The 19183-nt window shown below is 51.2% G+C and overlaps 1 protein-coding gene across 2 annotated transcripts; it reads left to right on the plus strand.

Moving 5' to 3' along the window:
- The first annotated feature begins 2861 nt into the window (after positions 1 to 2861).
- On the plus strand, positions 2862 to 19165 carry NLRX1 (NLR family member X1). 2 transcript variants are annotated; one of them, XM_040258131.1, is made up of 10 exons: positions 2862 to 2967; positions 4789 to 4916; positions 5475 to 5544; positions 6020 to 6108; positions 6632 to 7251; positions 7631 to 8446; positions 15822 to 16417; positions 16658 to 16744; positions 17508 to 17759; positions 18088 to 19165. In XM_040258131.1, exons 2-10 carry the CDS (start codon positions 4847 to 4849, stop codon positions 18407 to 18409), a joined length of 2922 nt encoding a protein of 973 aa, XP_040114065.1. In that variant the 5' UTR covers positions 2862 to 2967; positions 4789 to 4846; the 3' UTR covers positions 18410 to 19165. The 2 variants fall into 2 exon arrangements, with proteins under 2 accessions (XP_040114065.1, XP_040114066.1); XM_040258132.1 differs by lacking the exons at positions 5475 to 5544; positions 6020 to 6108.
- The last annotated feature ends 18 nt before the right edge of the window (positions 19166 to 19183 follow it).

A 19183-nucleotide genomic window follows, 5' to 3' on the forward strand; every position in this document is an offset into this window, starting at 1 on the left:
TTGCTTTTTATGTCTGTTTATTTCTGTTTTGTAAATAAGTTCATTTAAAAAATTAATTTATTTTTAATTGGAGGGTAATTGCCTTACAATATTGTGTTGGTTCCTGCCATACATCAGCATGAATCAGCCATAGATATATATATGTTCCCTCCCTCTTGAACCTCCCTCTGTTTCTTTTTTTTTTTTTTTTAGATTCTGCATATAAGTGATATCATATGATATTTGTCTTTCTCTGTCTGACTTACTTCACCTAGTATGATCATCTCTAGTTCTATCCATGTTGCTGCAAATATCATTATTTCCTTGTTTTTTGGGGCTGAGTACCATCTTATTTTTTAAGATACAGTTTAAATGTCACTTCCAGGTCACAGTCAGTTAGTAACTTCCTCTCCCAGACTTTCCTAAGGCTTTTATCCGCCTCTGAAGTACGGACCTTTGGGTCCCCTAGAGTGGAGCTGCTCTGGTCTGGTCCTTGTTCTGAAGAAGAAATTCATAGGGTCTGGACTCCATCTTAGGCCTGTTCATGCTGATCATGCTCAGCCACCTTTCCAATGGGCTCTGAACTCTGTGTTTAGTGCCCTTGAAAACAACAGAAGGATAAGACCCCCTCCAGACAGGGGAACCTTGAAGATCATATCTAGGTGACTCATCACCTAAGAGAAAACACACACTAATTACCCCTTCCTCCAGACAGGCCATAAGTTTTTCTGTGTCTATCGGAGTGTAACCTTGGGTTTATTGATTATTGGCTAACTGTTTGACTGTTTGAGCACATGAGCACATAGCACGTGAATGATGGGTTATTGGGATTGTATTTTCCTTGGTTTATGTAAGTCTCAAGGAATTTGGAGTGGTGGGTTCAGACACGTACACATGGGGTATAAAAGATTTTCACAAATGCTGGTTGGGGTCCTTGGCTAAGAGGAGACTCTGCCTTGGGCCGGGCGGTGTAATAAACTGCACTCCACTATCTGCATTGTCCTTCTGAGTGAGTTTGTTTCCCGGAACGCGTGGCTACAACAGTTCTTCTTGGTCTTGATGTTCAGTCTTAGCCCAATACCACATGTTTGGTGAAAGAACAGATGTTTACATGTATAAGTAAACAAGGGGAAAAAAAAGTAAACAAGGATGGAGGGTAGAGATTGAGTCAGGAGATAGATGGGCTCCAGGCTAGACATTTACAACTGGGCTCCTGTTTGCATTTCATGGGGCTGGAAGAAGCAGGCTTCAGCCTGGATAGTTTACAACTGTTTGCAATTCCTGATATAAGAGATAGGTAGGCTCCAGTTGAGGAATTTATAATCAGCCTCCCCCTAGTCTTTGTCAAGGTAATAGTCATGGCAAGGACAAAGATGTGCAAAACTGTTCGAGTAAAGGATTAAGGGATCTCCATTCCCCCCTTTTTGGGAAAAAGGAGACACTACACATGCGCAGAAAGGCTCCTTGAGGGTCAAAAGTCAGGGGATAATTCCAGGCAATAATGAATGAGTCTTGTGCCTCCCAGAAGCCTTCACTTTGAGATAAATCTTGACTGAGGGATGCCTGTGCAACCAGGGGAGGGTCCCAGAGTAGGTCAGGTACAGGAAAAGAAACCAGGTAATTGGCTGAAGGAAGACAAAGACCCAGAAGAACTGACCTATATAAATGACTTCACTGCTATTTTACTGCACTCTTCCTCTCTAAGGGGTACGCCCCTTCTTTCCGGGTGTACATCTCTGCCTTGCTTCTGCCTTAACTAAACAAACCATTTCTCTATATGCTCTCCCACCTGTTGTCTCTTATGATACTTTGTACCAACATTTACAATTTCTGCCTCTGTGACACATGTATTTTTCACTGGGGGCAAAGATCCAGGGAAAAATGTTTTCTAGCCTCTAGCCCTTGTTGGTCTGGTGGCTAGGGCTTCTGTTTATCATCCAGGCTACCCAGGTTCAGTTCCTGGAGAGGGAATAAAGATCTTGCTTCAAGCCACTGCTCACTGCTGCCTTGCTGAAATCAAGATCACAAAGCCCTCTTCCCAGCCCTGCCCCGCTGCTTCTCTACCAGTTCCCTACTGCACACCTCTGTTCAGTGCACACCTGTGTTTGCTTGCGGAGGCATGCCCTGGCTGTGGGTGGCGGGTGACGCCTCCCTCAGCTTCAAGGGTCCTGAGCATGCCAGGTATGGAAGCACAGGGATGAGAGTGGGGGTTTTGAGGACCAGGAAGCCCCAGAGCTAGGCTATGACTGGGTGCCAGACAAGAAGGGCAGTTAGAGGTGGGAGCAGTCCCTCGCCCCATTCTTCTCTCTTCCTTGAGGCAAGTGACCAGTAGCCACAGACAGAGGTTCTGGGCAGAGGTGAAGAGAGCCAGGTACAGAGGGAAGACCCAAGATCCCAAGATCTCTGCCAGGAGGTAGGCTGAAGCAGTTGAAGAGGCACAGAGGGAAGAATGTTCTGGGGATGAGGGAGTGAGATCGCCTTGGGAAGGTCCAGGGGTCAGGAAGACCCAGGCCCCAGATTCTTGATCTGGTTCTTCCAAGTTGGGTCAACCGGCGGTGCAAGTCATTTCACCTTTCTGAGCGGCAGTGCCTTCATCTGTACACTGGGCGTTGCAACAAGCCCTGCCTGAAAGATGGTGACTAATGGGATGAGATTGTCGCTCGGTGACCTGCAGAAGACAGTTCCAGCCGGATGGAGAGGTGTAGCATGGGAGGCGCGGGGAGATGGCCGGACGAATGCGGAAGAAGTCCCCGCCCCGGGCCTGCTCCCGGGACCCCAGCCTCTCTCGCTATCGCCCTCGTCCCAGGACCCGGAGGCCCGGAACGCTGAGGCGCGTTCTCGCGCATGCCCGCTGCCGGGCGGGTAGCCAGAAAGGGCAGGGCTCCGCGCAGGCGGGCGGGGCGGGCAGGAAGCGCGGCGCTGAGCCGGGGCCTCTGCGAGTAAGCGAGAGACTCCGGCGGCTACCGCTCCCGGCCTGGACCGCGGCGGGTAAAGGTCTAAGCAGCGGGGGCGGGGCGGGGCTGGGCTGGAGCCGCAAGGAGCTGGCTGCCGGGGTTGCGTAGGACGTAGCGGTGCGCTGAATGGTGGCCGTTGTGGCGGGCTCTCCCCTTTGGTCTGAAACCAACTTGAACAAGGAAAGCTGGGGTCCCGGATTAAGGCTCTGGATTTGTGCGAGCACAGACCTGGTACCTTTCCTGCGGTGCCCTCTTCTTTTCTCATTGCTCTGGAGACCCGGGGTGATCCTCCGAAAGTTACCCTCCCCACCCCCGCCTCCACCACGAGTCCCATCTTGAATCAGAGGCCCTGCGTCTGATTTTTTCCCACTGAGCTAGTTTCCCCGAGCTTTTCCAGCTTGCCAGGGCCGCCTCCTAACGCTGCTTCTGCAACCGGGACTCCAGGTCTGAGCCCCAGCCTGCACCTCCACTGGTTGGCCCTGCTGGGAAGAGGGCCCAGTGCACCCACTTCTCCCTAAGTGTGTCCTGCCCTTAAGGAGACACATCCCAGTGGAGACCGGCTGCCAAATAGCTGTGTGCTTCATTTAAGGGAACTCAGGGATGGGGAAAGACTGCCCAGGAGAGAGGGACTTTAAGCAGTTTTTAAAAGCTTGGGTAGGAGTCTGGCAGGAGAGAAAGGTCATTCCAAGCTGACGGAAGAGTATGAACAAAATTAGTAAAGTGCAAGCAAGATTTGGAAAGCCTGGTGGATAAGGCACCGGTCAGGGGCATTATCAGAAAAATAGCAGTTGTAGGTCAGGTATTTGGACTCCAACAATCTAGGATTTTAGGGAGGTGATTGGTGGCTGGGATGAGGGATGGGAATGGAATGGCACTGAAGGCAGAGAGAAGGTAAAGAGAAGAGGGGTCCCCGGAAGTCTGGGGAGGGTCTGAGTTAGCACAGGGGTGGGAGGGATGATGCAACAGGAACAGGCTGGCAAAGAATGGGGAGGAGGAACGGCCGGGCTGTTTCGAGTGGTTGAAGGAGGAGGGAAGAATTTGAAGACAAAGTGGTCAGATTTCAAGAAGAAACCATGTGATTGGGAAGATGTGCGGTAAAGTACCTGAACAGGGAGGAGGGATGCTGAGTTCAGTTCTGCGAGCATGCGTCGTGAAGCCCAGGCAGGATGACCATATGGAGACACCAAGTAGGAAGTCCTTCATTCATTTATCTGTTATGTATGCCAGCCTGAAAAGCAAGTTAGATAAAAGTCACAGAGAAGATAAAACGGTCAAACTATTAAAACTCAGCTAAAAGGACCCGATAGCTACAGAAAAACTTTAGAGGAGAGTGGATGATTGTTTACTGGGAATTGTTGGCTCAGAAAAGCTTCTGAATATGAACACAGAACTCCTATGAGTTTGCTGGAAGCCAAGCAAAAGAAGAAAAGGACAACAAGGGGGACTTCCCTGGTAGTCCAGTGGTTAAGACTCCGTGCTTGCATTGCAGGGGGTCCAGGTTCCATCCCTAGTCAAGGAACTAAGATCCCACCCACATGCTTTGCAGTGCGGCCAAAATAAATAACTTTTTTTTTTTAAAGGACAACTAAATAGTTCATTAGGCTGGAACTCAGGAGAAAGGCGATCATGAAGCCATAGGGTAGAGGCAGTGGGTAGTAGGAGATAAAATGAGATCACTCAGGTGGGGGATGTGGAGGAGGCAGGTTTGAAGGCCAGGCCAGGGCTTTGGCAACACTGACGCTTAAGGAAAAGCTAATGTTCTCTTGAGGAGGAAGGCCACCCTTTGGCCTGCTCGGGGAGGTGGGGTGGGAAAGTTGGGGTGTGTGAGGTCCATTCATACCATTTTTTCCTGCAGGAGAACAGGCTAGAAGGCGGTGTGCTCAGTCTTGCAGGCTCTGATCTTTTCTCCTGCCATGAGGTGGGGCTGCCGTTTGCCCAGGGCCTCTTGGAGCCCTGGTCTAGGAAGAGTACTCCAGCCAGCAGGTGAGCAGGAAGCAGGGGTTTCTGCTTCCAACTCTCCCTTCATCTTCAGAGTCCAGACAGCACCCCTAGGAGAACAGGGATCCAGACACCAGGTGTGCTGGTTCCAGCTCTGTGATTCACTAGCTGTTGACCTTGAACAAGTCACTGCACCTCCCCAGCTTCCTTTCTCCCATCCTAAACTAAGGGAGTTGAACTGGAAGATCTTTGAGGGTCCCTGTAGCTACATAAGCCGAGGAACACTTGTCTGACTTCATTTTGTGTTAAATAGATATTTATTGAGTGCCTGCTGTGTGCCAGATGGACCCTGTGCTTAGTTCTAAGTAGATAATTATGAACAAAACAGATGTAATCCCCGCTCTCATGGAAGAATGGGTGTGTGAATGAATGTTAATGAAATAATTACATAATGAAATATAGTAACTGCTGCAAAGGGGCAGTTCGTGATGCTATGAGAGCAAATGATGACGGGAGTTGATGTAGATGTGGGGGTCTGTGTATTGTTGAGCTAATGTAGGTGAGTTCTTGATGCTATTTCTTCCTTCTTCTTTCTCTCTGTAGATGAACATATCCCCTTCCTGATTCACTGGAGTTGGCCCCTTAAAGGGGAGCGCCCTCTTGGGTCTCCGAGGTGAGGCCTTGGTGTCATACTTTAGGACACATCTGGACACAGAAGAGTAGCCTGGGAAGGGTCAGGACTTGCAGAGAGCTTGATGCCCTGGGGAGAGGTTGGTCTTCCGGTGGGTAGAGAGCTTAGAGAGTCAGCTACTAGACCTAAAGGGGAAGTTGGCTTATATCATCCATGGTGCAAGTCACAGTGGTCAGCCAGAGGAAGAACTGGTGGAAGGTGGGCGGAGTCCGGCAGAGGGCAGCCTGAGTTCCCGGCAGGCAGGGAGCACTGGGGAGCTGGAGGGCTAGGGGCGAGACCTCAGGCCCTGGGAAGGGTGTGAGAGAGTCAGACGAGGCTCTGGACTTGGATGTCCAGGGTCAGGGCTGGATCTCATGAAGCCAGAAGTCTATCAGCTGAGGCAGGACTGGACTCTGAGCCTCTATGGAGCCTGAGCCCAAGAGCCAAGCCCCAACTCACTCCCTCTCTTTGCTCACAGGGCCTTTATACGCCACAACGGAAGCTCAGTGGGCAATGGTCCTTCATGCGGGAGGCACGGACAGTTGTTCCGGGGCATTGCTGCATCTGGTAAAGGGACTGGCTCCTCAGTCAGCCTGAGGAGAGGGGCTGCTGGGATCCCAGGGGGTGTGATGAGGTCGGGGAGGGTGGGCAGAGAAGCAAGCAGGAAGGTGGTATAGAGCACCCGTTACCATCGGCCATCTGTGGACCCACTCTCCCTGGCCTTATTATCCATCTATCTGTCTACCCTTTCCTGCGACACTCATGCAGTGCACACTCACGGTGTACAAAGCACTGGGAGGGACGCATCATCCCTCTCTTCAACACGCTGCCTCTAGCTGTCAGGGTGATCATGCACAGATAATCGTGCAACCAGTCAGCCCAGACTCACCGTCACTCATCCCATGGCTCCCCACTTCCTGTCACAGGGGTCTGAACTTCCTGGACATTCTGAGCGAGTCTTGTGTGTCCAGCACCATTTTGGACTCCAGCATCTGTCTACTCGGCAGCTTGACCCTACCATCTCCCTAAGTTCTTGCGTTTCCCCGCCCCTCTCCCTGATGCCTCTCTCTCCTCTTGCCTTCCCGTTCAGAAGCTCTCCACCGGCACCGCCACAATCTGGCCGAGTGGTTCAGTCGGCTGCCCAGGGAAGAGCGCCAGTTCGGCCCGACCTTTGCACTAGACACAGTCCATGTAGACCCTGTGATCCGTGAGAGCACCCCTGATGAGCTGCTGCGCCCACTGGCTGAACTGGCCCTGGAGCGTCAGCCACCCTCTGCTGGGCTCCCCCCGCTAGCCCTGTCTCAGCTCTTTGACCCAGATGCCTGTGGGCGCCGGGTGCAGACGGTGGTGCTTTACGGGACCGTGGGCACAGGCAAGAGCACGCTGGTGCGCAAGATGGTCTTGGACTGGTGTTATGGACGGCTGCCAGCCTTTGAGCTGCTCATCCCCTTCTCCTGTGAGGACCTGTCATCCCTGGGCCCTGCTCCTGCCTCCTTGTGCCAACTTGTAGCCCAGCGCTACACTGCCCTGAAGGAGATTCTGCCTCTGATGGCTGCTGCCGGCTCCCGCCTGCTCTTTGTGCTCCACGGCTTGGAGCATCTCAACCTCAATTTCTCATTGGCCAGCACAGGGCTTTGCAGTGACCCCGAGAAGCCAGAGGCGCCAGCTGCCATCATCACCAACCTGCTGCGCAAATACATGTTGCCTGAGGTGAGTGTGCCCTGCCCCGATTTGCTGTCCCTAACTTGCCTCCTAAGGATTTTTATGTTCTGGGTCCACATATTTAATACATAGGAGCGTAGGCTTTGGGTTAGTTCAAATCCTTTCCCTCCGCTTCTGAGCTATGGGACTGAGCTGGTCAGTAGCTTCTCCAGGCTTCCACTTCCTTCTCTCCTTGAGTTGCGTTGATCAAATGAGATGCTGCATATGAAGTGCTTAGCACGGTGCCCTGGATCATAGTGGGTCCACAATAAGTCTGAGTTATTATTACTGAGGTCATCATCATCTTCACCCTTGGACTCTCGTCCCTGGCAAGTGAGGCAGTGAGGACACCAGGGTCTTTCTTAACCCTCCACCATGCCCTTCCCAGGCCAGCATTCTGGTGACCACCCGGCCCTCTGCCATCGGCCGCATCCCCAGCAAGTACGTGGGCCGCTATGGCGAGATCTGTGGCTTCTCCGATACCAACCTCCAGAAGCTCTACTTCCAGCTCCGCCTCAACCAGCCAGACTGTGGGCCCGGAGCCGGGGCGGTGTCGGTCACGCCGGCTCAGCGCGACCACCTGGTGCAGATGCTGACCCGGAACCTGGAAGGGCACCATCAGATCGCTGCTGCCTGCTTCCTGCCCTCCTACTGCTGGCTCGTCTGTGCCACCCTGCACTTCCTGCATGCTCCCACGCTGGCCGGCCAGACCCTCACGAGCATCTACACCAGCTTCCTGCGTCTTAACTTCAGTGGGGAGATGCTGGACAGCACTGACCCCTCCAAGTTGTCCCTGATGGCCTATGCGGCCCGAACTATGGGCAAGCTGGCCTACGAGGGCGTGTCCTCCCGCAAGACCTACTTTTCTGAAGAGGACGTGCGTGGCTGCCTAGAAGCCGGCGTCCAGACAGAAGAGGAGTTTCAGCTGCTGCGCGTTTTCCGCCGAGACGCCCTGCGGTTTTTTCTGGCCCCATGTGTGGAGCCAGGACACGCGGGTACCTTCGTGTTCACCGTGCCCGCCATGCAGGAATACCTGGCTGCCCTCTACATCGTGCTGGGTTTGCGGAAGACGACTCTGCAGCGGGTGGGCAAGGAAGTGGCCGAGCTCGTGGGCCGCGTCGGGGAGGACGTCAGCCTGGTCCTGGGCATCATGGCCAAGCTGCTGCCCTTGCGGGCCCTGCCGCTGCTCTTCAACCTGCTCAAGGTAACAGCCCCAGGACCCCCGGCTGCCGGTCCCCATCCTCCGTGTTCAACCCCTGCTCCTCTCCCAGAAGGAACCTGTTTTCCCTGCGTAACTGTGAATCTCCTTCTTGGCTCTGTTTCAGATCTGGGCAGTCTGGCTTTTAATGGGATTGGGGTATAAGGAAGAGGGAGAGAGAAGCCATAGGCTGGGGAACGCTTGGAGGGGGATCTGAGGGTGCAGGGACTTTATTAATAACAATCCCATAACTCTGATGATAGGTTTTGGGGGGTGGTTTAATATCTCTCCTTCTAGTCTTCGTTGCTTGGCGGCAGGGGTCACTACAGTCCAGGGTTTATCCTGTGCTTTGCAGGTCCAGAAACCCAACTGTATCTATTCCTCAGAGGTGATTAGACTCTGGGAGTGACGTCTCATCCTAACTTAATCACCAGAGACAGGTTTATAAAGCAGATGCTGTTTTATTCATTTATATCAGGAGGATAAATGGCATTGGTAATTGATTTAGGACAATCCGTCCAGGGTGCAGGTCCGCTCCAGAAACCAAATAACGGGCCTGAGGACTGTGCTGTGAGCAGTGCAGATGCACTAAGTTTTTGATGGGAAGAAATATCCACTCTCAGCTGATGTCTGCCGGATGCCTTGTAAATGAAACACTATTATAATCCTTTTTATAGACGAAGAAACTGGGGCTTGCAGAGGCTAAGTAACTTGACCAAGGTCACTCAGTAAATAGAATAACTTGGATCTGAGTGCAGGTTTTATAGTTCCGAATCCTGTGCTTTTTCTGCTAAACTTTACTGATGTACTATGGATATTTCTGTGAAGCTGTGGTTCTTTGCTGGTAACCCCGGTCCTCTGTAGAAATGTTTCAGTTACCTATCTTGAAGAAGCAGGGCCTTGGTAAGTGGACAAAATTTTAACAAGTTTTCCTTTTTATAGGCAGCAAAACATCAGGGTTAAGAATAGGGATTCTATAACACAGCTACCTGGGTTCAAATCTAGGCTCTGCCACTTAAGTAGCTGTGTGACTTTGTACAAGTTACTTAATCTCCCTGTGTCTCAAGGTCCTTATCTGTTAAAATGGGAATAATGTGTGTGTTCATTCACTCGGTCATATCCAACTCTTTACAACCCCATGGACTGTAGTCCGCTCAGGCTCCCCTGTCCATAGAATTTTTCAGTCAAGAATAATGGAGTGGGTTGCCATTTCCTACTCCAAACTGGAAAAATAAAGTATCTGTATCATTGGCCCAATATGAGGATTAAATGTCTTCATCTGCAGATCCTGGCACATAGTAAGTGCTATTTAATTGTTTGTTAGGGACTTCCCTGGTGGTCCAGCGGCTAAGACTCCACCCTCCCAATTCAGGGGGTCCAGGTTGGATCCTTAGTCAGGGAACTAGATCCTACATGATGCAACTGAGGTTTTACATGCCGAGAGTAGGACCCAATGCAGCATAATAAAAATAAATAAAAAGCTTAAAATTTTTTTTGCTGTTAAACATAAACAGGCTCAGGCAGCCCATCCCTTCTCACAGCATCAACCCAGGCAGGAAGGTAATGGCCATTGCTGAGGCTGCTCCACCCCTTTGAGGATGTACTTGCTTCATCTGGATCGCAGTGAGGTTGTGGTCTCCTGAAGGGATTCAGAAAGCCGCTCAATTACTTGAGGGGGCACCACACCCCCAGCCCCTCTTGGAGGGAGGGTTGCCTAGCAGAGGTTGGGTCCCATCTGTGTCTATATGAGCCTATTGATTCAGCTTCCCAGAGTGACTGCTTTCGTATCTTGTGTCCAGATGATGGTTGGGGGAGGGACACTCTACCTCCATGGTGAGAACCCTGCCTGTAACAAGTGAAAAAAAAAAAAAGGCAGGCATTAGAGGTTATTGTTCAGTTGTTCAGTCGTGCCTGACTCTCTGCAACCCCATGGACTGCAGCACATCAGTAGAAGAGGTGCCACAGAACAACCTCGTGGCTCTGGCTGGAGGTCCTTTCTTCTCAGAACCATTGCAAACATGGGATGTGATGTCACCAACCTCCCAAACATCCATTTTTTTTCAACAGATATTTGAGTGCCTGCCATGTGCTAGACAATGTGTTAGATTCCGAGGAAGAAACCTAACAGAACCCCAGGTTTTTGTCTTTTTTGATCATGCAGTCTCAATACAAACATGTCAGCATATGATTAAAAATCTTGGGAAGTGCCTGGAAAGCCAAGTTCCAGGTGCTGTGGAAGTGTGTAAGGTGGGGACCTGATTTAAGGGGATAAGGAAAGCAGCTCTGTAGGAAGGGCATTTAATCTGATCCCTGGAGGATTAACCAGGAGAAGCACTCAGGGGAAAACACTCCAGGAAGAGGATGTAGCTTTGAAGGAGGAAAAATCTTAGCACTGTCAAAAAGACAGAAAAGAGAGAGAGAGAGAAGCAGAGAGGACAAGAGCAGAGTGAGTGAGAGGCTGTGATGAAGGCGCTGTGGTTGGCAGGGGCCTGTCAATGAAAAATTAATCAATCGTCCATCTGTTGCAGGAGGGAGGACCCTTTCCAGGGCCTGAGAGTGGGCTCTTGTCTAACTCTTGGAAATGAATTGTCTGGGGAGACACATACTGACAAAGCAAGAGGCTTTATTGGGAAGGGAGGTCCAGGCAGAGAGCAGTGGGAAAGGGGGTGGAGAGAAGCAGAACTGCTCTGCACTGTGACTCACAGTCGCAGGTGTTATGGTGATGAGATTAATTTCTGGGTTGTCTTTGGTCAATCATCTTGGCCCATATTTAGTCTGACTCAGGGTCCTTCCAAGTGGCGTGTGCCTCTCTTAGCCAAGATGGATTCCAGTGTGCAGGATTCTGGGAGGTTAGTAGGACAGTATTATGGGGCTGGCATCTCCTCCCTCCTTTTGGCCCCTCCCAGATTTTCCAGGTTAGTTTTTGGCAGCAGCACCATGTTCCTCTTTGGGACCTCCTACTGTGAGATAACTCATGCAAGTGGTCATCATCGCTCTGGTCAAGGAGGGCCGCTTCGGTCAATGGTTCCATAACATATCTAAGAAAGAAATGGAAATTTTAATTCAAGCCAATCTGAGTATTATAACCTGGGAGACAGTCTCTCAGAGAGTTCTAAGAACTATTTCAGAGGTAACGAGGGAGACATATACTATTTTGTTGAAGGGAGTGTGTGTGTGTGTCTATGTGTGTTTAGTTGCCTCAGTCGTATCGTGACCTCATGGACTGTAGCCCACCAGGCTTTTCTGTCCATGGTATTCTCCAGACAAGAATAGTGGAGGGGGTTGCCATTTGCTTCTCCAGGGGATCTTTCTGACCTAGGGATTGAACCCACATCTGCTCCTTGGTAGATGGGTTCTTTACCACTGAGCCACTAGGAAGCCCCATCTAGTCATGAGGAACAGACATCTTAGTTAATGGTTTTAGTGCTTTCCTAAGTATGGAAAGATGCAAGAATCCAGGTTCATAAAAACTTCTCCAGAAAATACCTAAGGACCAGTTCTGTCAGTTTCAGTCCAGTTCAGTCGCCCAGTAGTGTCTGACTCTTTGCGACCCCGTGGACTGCGGTACACTAGGCTTCCCTGTCCATCACCAATTCCTGGATCTTGCTCAAACTCATGTCCATCGAGTAGGTGATGCCATCCAACCATCTCATCCTCTGTCGTCCCTTTTTCCTCCTGCCTTCAGTGTTACCCAGCATCAAGGTCTTTTCCAGTGAGTCAGTTCTTCGCATCAGGTGGCCAAAGTATTGGAGCTTCAGCTTCAGCATCAGTCCTTCCAATGAATATTCAGGACTGATTTCCTTCAGGATGGACTGGTTGGATCTCCTTGCAGTCCAAGGGACTCTCAAGAGTCTTTTCTAACACCACAGTTCAAAACCATCAATTCTTCCATGCTCAGCTTTCTTTGTAGTCCAACTTTCACATCCATACATGACTACTGGAAAAACCATAGCTTTGACTAGACGGACCTTTGTCAGCAAAGGAATGTCTCTGCTTTTTAATATGCTAAGTTGGTCATAGCTTTTCTTCCAAGGAGCAAGTGAATTTTGATTTCATGGCTGCAGTCACCATCTGCAGTAATTTTGGAGCCCAAGAAAATAAATTCTGTCACTGTTTCCACTGTTTCCCCTTCTGTTTGCCTGAAGTGATGGGACTGCATGCTATGATCTTCATTTTTTGAATGCTGAGTTTTAAGTCAGCATTTTCACTCTCCTCTTTCACTTTCACTGTCAGTTTAACCAGAGCACAAATTGCCTCATCCTGATCTTTGCCCTGAATTCCTTTCAAGGTTATTGTAGGCCAGCAACTGCAGTGACTTATGACTTGATTTGTAGAATTGTGTGGTGGGCAACATTCTTTATTTTACAATCCCTTCCCTTTCAGTTTTAATTTTGATCAAGGTTTGGGAGGCAGTTTGTGACCAATTTGTTCCAGGGAACTAGGACTGCTCATTCCCAGGCCAGGCAAGGGTTTCATTGATGGGTCACTCAGTGTGCTGTTACTGGACTAGGCCTTGTTAACAGTAGCCAAAATCCTCTGACCTGCCTGTCTTACTAGTCTGTTATGATCCAGAAAATGATTCCCTCTTGTTGCTTCATCCCATATCTAGAGTTACAACTTACAGTCATTCATCTTATAGAACTATATATTTGATCAGTATTTCAAGTTGCCTGGCCTTCCCTAGTGGCTCAGTTGGTAATGAATCTGCCTGCAATGCAGGAGACTCGGCCAGGTAGGGAAGATCCCCTGGAGAAGGAAAGAGCAACCCACTCCAGCCCTCTTGCCTGGAGAATTCCATGGACAGAGGAGCCGGGTAGGCTGCAGTCCATGGGATTGCAAAGAGTCAGATGAGACTGTGTGATTAACTTTCACTTTCAAGTTGCCTAATCATGAATTTTATCTGAAGCTCAGTCACATGGTAATTCAGGGAACAACAGTCTTATAAAATAGGCAAATGCCAGCAAATTTGGAAAACTCAGCAGTGGCCACAGGACTGGAAAAGGTCAATTTTCATTCCAATCCCAAGAAAGGCAATCCCAAAGAATGCTCAAACTACCACACAATTGCACTCATCTCACATGCTAGTAAAGTAATGCTCAAAATTCTCCAAGCCAGGCTTCAGCAATACATGAACCATGAACTTTCAGATGTTCAAGCTGCTTTTAGAAAAGGCAGAGGAACCAGAGATCAAATTGCCAGCATCCGCTGGATCATGGAAAAAGCAAGAGAGTTCCAGAAAAACATCTATTTCTGCTTTATTGACTATGCCAAAGCCTTTGACTGTGTGGATCACAACAAACTGTGGAAAATTCTGAAAGAGATGGGAATACCAGAGCACCTGACCTGTCTCTTGAGAAACCTATATGCAGGTCAGGAAGCAACAGTTAGAACTGGACATGGAACAACAGACTGGTTCCAAATAGGAAAAGGAGTACATCAAGGCTGTATATTGTCACCCTGCTTATTTAACTTCTATGCAGAGTAGATTATGAGAAACGCTGGGCTGGAAGAAGCACAGGCTGGAATCAACATTGCCGGGAGAAATATCAATAACCCCAGATATGCAGATGACACCACCCTTATGGCAGAAAGTGAAGAGGAACTAAAGAGCCTCTTGATGAAAGTGAAAGAGGAGAGTGAAAAAGTTGGCTTAAAGCTCAACATTCAGAAAACGAAGATCATGGCATCTGGTCCCATCACTTCATGGGAAACAGATGGGGAAACAGTGGAAACAGTGTCAGACTTTATTTTGGGGGGCTCCAAAATCACTGCAGATGGTGATTGCAGCCATGAAATTAAAAGACGCTTACTCCTTGGAAGAAAAGTTATGACCAACGTAGATAGCATATTCAAAAGCATAGACATTACTTTGCCAACTAAGGTCCGTCTAGTCAAGGCTATGGTTTTTCCAGTGGTCATGTATGGATGTGAGAGTTGGACTGTGAAGAAAGCTGAGTGCTGAAGAATTGACGCTTTTGAACTGTGATGCTGGAGAAGACTCTTGAGAGTCCCTTGGACTGCAAGGAGATCCAACCAGTCCATCCTAAAGGAGATCAGTCTTGGGTGTTCATTGGAAGGACTGATGCTAAAGCTGAAACTCCAATACTTTGGCCATCTCATGCAAAGAGTTGACTCATTGGAGAAGACTCTGATGCTGGGAGGGATTGGGGGCAGGAGGAGAAGTGGATGACAGAGGATGAGATGGCTGGATGGCATCACCAACTCAGACATGAGTTTGAGTGGACTCCGGGAGTTGGTGATGGACAGGGAGGCCTGGTGTGCTGCGATTCATGGGGTCGCAGAGAGTCGGACACGACTGAGCGACTGAACTGAGCTGAACAGAATAAGTAATAGACCTAATAGCACTGATAAGATCATAAGTAAGTATTGAAGCTAAGGTCTCCCATGAAGTGAGGCCCAGTATCCTCCCAGGTCATCTGAGAAATCTTGTTTTGCATCAATCGATATCTTTAAGGAAAATGATATATTGGCATTTTACATAAAGTTCACCTAAGATGTTTGCATATACAAGGTGAAGGGTAGATCATCGTGACTCCTTAGAGGACTGAAAAGGGAATGTTATCTTCAAAGAAGTCACATAACTGACACCAGAAAAAGAAACTGATCTTTGTGGCAGGTATTTTTGCCATTGGGGAAGTCTAGTTAAATGTAGAATGGAGATGAACAGTGCATACCAGAAGGAAGGGAGGAGGCCAAAATAGGCAGAGAAAAATGTTATGTTTGAAGTTTTCTTGTCTTACCTTAAAATATGAATTTTATTTCATCAGGTCAAGTCATGAAGGGTCTGAAGTAGTAGGAGTGACATCAGTCATCGCCGCTGTGATGACAGTGATGATGTTGAAGATGGTGATATATTTATACCACCTAGCAACCCACTCCAGTGTTCTTTCCTGGAGAATCCCAGGGACGGGGGAGCCTGGTGGGCTGCCGTCTCTGGGGTCGCACAGAGTTGGATACGACTGAAGTGACTTAGCAGCAGCAGCCTGGGACCAAGCTAGATGAATAGTATATGCTAATTTCTTCAAGCTGAATGCATAATATATGCTAATTCTTTTCCATCAACCCTGAACTTGGAAACAGAAGGGGGGTTAGGGAAAAAGAAAGAATTTCCTTATGTCTGGAGTAAGTGAGACAAGTGCTGAGAGATGACTCTGGAAAGGTCCAGTTGGGGCCAAATTATGCAGTTTTCTATTTCACATGGGCAGCAGGGAGCCACGGAAGGTGCTGCAGGAGGGGTGGGTGATGTGATCTGACAAATCACGCTCCGGTTAAAGGAGACTGTGAGGCTTAGGCAGGAAGCCTGAAAGGCAAGCAGGAGGCTGCAGCCGCCCCCCAATCCTCCACACTGCTTCCCTTCCAGGTGGTTCCACGAGTATTTGGGCGTGTGGTGGGTAAGAGCCGCGAGGCAGTGGCCCAGGCCATGGTGCTGGAGATGTTCCGAGAGGAGGACTACTACAACGACGATGTCCTAGACCAGATAGGTGCTAGTATCCTGGGCGTCGAAGGTCCACGGCGCCACCCGGACGAGCCTCCAGACGATGAAGTCTTTGAGCTTTTTCCCATGTTCATGGGTGGGCTTCTGTCTGCCCACAACCGGGCAGTGCTGGCTCAGCTTGGCTGCCCCATCAAGACCCTGGATGCCCTGGAGAACGCCCAGGCCATCAAGAAGAAGCTGGGCAAGCTGGGCCGGCAGGTGCTTCCCCCCTCGGAGCTCCTGGACCACCTCTTCTTCCACTATGAGTTCCAGAATCAGCGCTTCTCTGCCGAGGTGCTTGGCTCTCTGCGCCAGCTCAACCTGGCAGGCGTGCGCATGACGCCCCTCAAGTGCACGGTGGTGGCAGCTGTCCTGGGCAGTGGAAAGCATGCCCTGGATGAGGTGAACTTGGCCTCCTGCCAGCTGGACCCTGCTGGGTTGCGCACGCTCACGCCTGTCTTCCTGCGTGCCCGGAAGCTGGGGTGAGGCCCTGCCCTCCTGCATGGGCAGAGGAAAGGGTTCTCCGGAGACCCAAGGGAGCGAGGAAGGACCAGGGGGTGGGGTGAGTCTGGTGCGGGTGGAGGTGACAAGAGCCACGGAAGGGGACGCAGCTGTGGACTACAAGAGGTGCACGATGAGGGAGGGTCCTGGTGGGTGGGCAGGCTCCAGGCTGAACTCCTTCCTTGGTTTCTCGCCTCCCCTCTGGCCACCTTCTGCTCTAGGTTGCAACTCAACAGCCTGGGCCCCGAGGCCTGCAGGGACCTCCGCGACCTGCTGCTGCATGACCAGTGTGAAGTGACCACCCTGCGGTGAGTGCCTCTGCAGGGGCTCCATCCCGCTGGCCAGCTGTGGTCAAGGGTGGGCTCCCCACTTCCCACATGCCTGGTGTAATAAACAAGGCAGGAGCAGAGCCTGACCCACCCTCCTTACTGCCCCCACCCTGCTCTCCCCAATCCTCCCTGTCTAGTATAAGCAGCCAGGCAGGGGGAAAGCACCACGGGTCGTAGCCACCTCTCACGTGGCTAAAATCAGCCTGGGGAGGGGCTAGTGGAATAACACCCAGGCCAGTTGCCTGGTAACAGCACCACTGATTCCCTCCCAGGATTTTCCCTGTTGCCTCACGAGTTTGACCCTGATGCTGGGCACTCAGTAGATGCTCCCAAAGTGTTGACTGGTTGACTAGCAACCGAGATGCCTGGGTTCCTGATTTCAGGTTGGAGTAAGGGGAGATGAATGGGGTGGGAAGAAGGAGGGGCAGTTGGGAACAGAGGGCAAAGCAGGGATTGGAAGGGAGTGAAAAAAGGAGGAAGAAGGGGAGGGGGAGAGGGGAGAGGGAAGGGGGGTGTCACAAGGAGAATGGAAGGCAGGAGGAAGGGAGGGAGAAGCCAGCTTCCGTTTCACTCTTCCTCCTCTGCAGTGAGCTTACCCCTATTTCTCATTTGCTGGCCTGCATTTCTCTGCATCCAGGCTGGTCTCTGCCCCAGGAGATGCACCCTTTAGGCCCAAGTCCTGGTGCTCAGCACAGGGCATCTGCTAGGAGCTCTCATAACCTTAGACTGCTTGTGGCCCTAGGCTGTCCAATAACCCACTGATGGCGGCGGGTGTGGCCCTGCTGCTGGAGGGGCTGGCAGGAAACACCTCCCTGAAACACCTGTCTCTACTGCACACGGGCCTTGGGGATGAAGGCCTGGAGCTGCTGGCTGCCCAGCTGGACCGAAACCAACAGCTCCAGGAGCTGAACGTGGCCTACAACGGCGCTGGTGACACGGCAGCCCTGGCCTTAGCCAAGGCTGCCTGGAAGCACCCTTCCTTGGAGCTGCTGCAGTGAGTTTTCCTGCCCCTGCCCCACCCTGTCCCATCGCCCCACCCCCCCATCCGTGATGGGCCCTTCCCCTGCCCTGATTCTCCACCACTGTTTCTCTTAGAGTCCTGGTGGCCTGGTTCCTATCGACTCTGGTCCCAGTGAATTCTAGTGCCATCCCTGCCTCCCAGTGGCCACCGCCCTCTGTCTCTGGCATATTGCAGACACTTTCCCCATCGCATTCCACAGCTAGGGGATGAGTTATGAGACCCTTCGCTTTCTGTCCACCCGCCCTCCGCCTTCCTTCTCGAAGCCCCACTGAGTGGCATCTACTCTGCTCTCTCCCGCTAGTCTCTACTTCAACGAGCTGAGCTCAGAGTGCCGCCAGGCCCTGCGGGACTTGGGGAGCGCTGCAGAGGGCGGTGCCCGGGTCGTGGTGTCGCTGACGGAGGGGACAGCAGTGTCCGAGTACTGGTCGGTGATCCTGGGTGAAGTCCAGCGGAACCTCAACAGCTGGGATCGCAGCCGGGTCCGGCGGCACCTGGAGCTGCTGCTGAGGGATCTGGAAGATAACCGGGGAGCCACCCTTAATCCCTGGCGTAAGGCCCAGCTGCTGCGGGTGGAGGGCGAGGTCAGGGCCCTCCTGGAGCAGCTGGGCGGCCCTGGAAGCTGAGACCGTGGCAGCAGTGTGTGTCCCCTGGCCCCAAGTCCTTTCTGTCTGTAACACCCTAGCTTCCACTACTACTTCTAGAAAGATCCCTTCCGAGGATGGATGAAATGTGCACACAGGTGTGCCAGTTGCTCTCCTAGGGCATGTCCAACCAGTGTTCCAAGTCTGGAGTTTCCAGGATCGTGGAACATGCCTCACCTCCCTTCGTCTAGAAGGACTGAAAGATGTGGCATTTGGTGGCCACATTGTCCCTTAGCGTGTGTACGTGCATGCTAAGTCGCTTCAGTTGTGTCTGAGTCTTTGTGACCCTTTGGGCTGTAGCCCACCAGGCTCCTCTGTCCATGGGATTCTCCAGGCAAGAATACTGGAGTAGGTTGCCATGCCCTCCTCCAGGGGATCTTCCCACCCCAGGGGTTGGACCCATGTCTCCTGTGTCTCCTGCATTGCAGGCAGATTCTTTACCGCTGAGTTATTCAGGGAATACCCCTGTCCTGTAGCAGCACCACCAAGCGCCTCTCTGATCGTGCCACCAGGGGGCACTCTTCTCATGTCGGACTTGCTGTCCAGATGTGTTGGAGGGTTTCCGTGTCCTGCCTTTATGTTTTCTGGGGACACCCAGGTTGCCAGCAGCCACTTTCCTCTCTCACTGGTGCTGTCTCCTCACCGTCATCCCCCTTTCACCAATGGTACCCAAGCTTGGTGGCCCCTAGGGACGTGGGCACTGACTTGCTTCTATTAAAGAGCTGTGTCTTCCAACTACTGTGGCCTCTATTTTGC

This window comes from Oryx dammah, unplaced genomic scaffold (genome assembly GCF_014754425.2).
Source record: "Oryx dammah isolate SB20612 unplaced genomic scaffold, SCBI_Odam_1.1 HiC_scaffold_17, whole genome shotgun sequence".
Lineage (NCBI taxonomy): Eukaryota > Metazoa > Chordata > Mammalia > Artiodactyla > Bovidae > Oryx > Oryx dammah.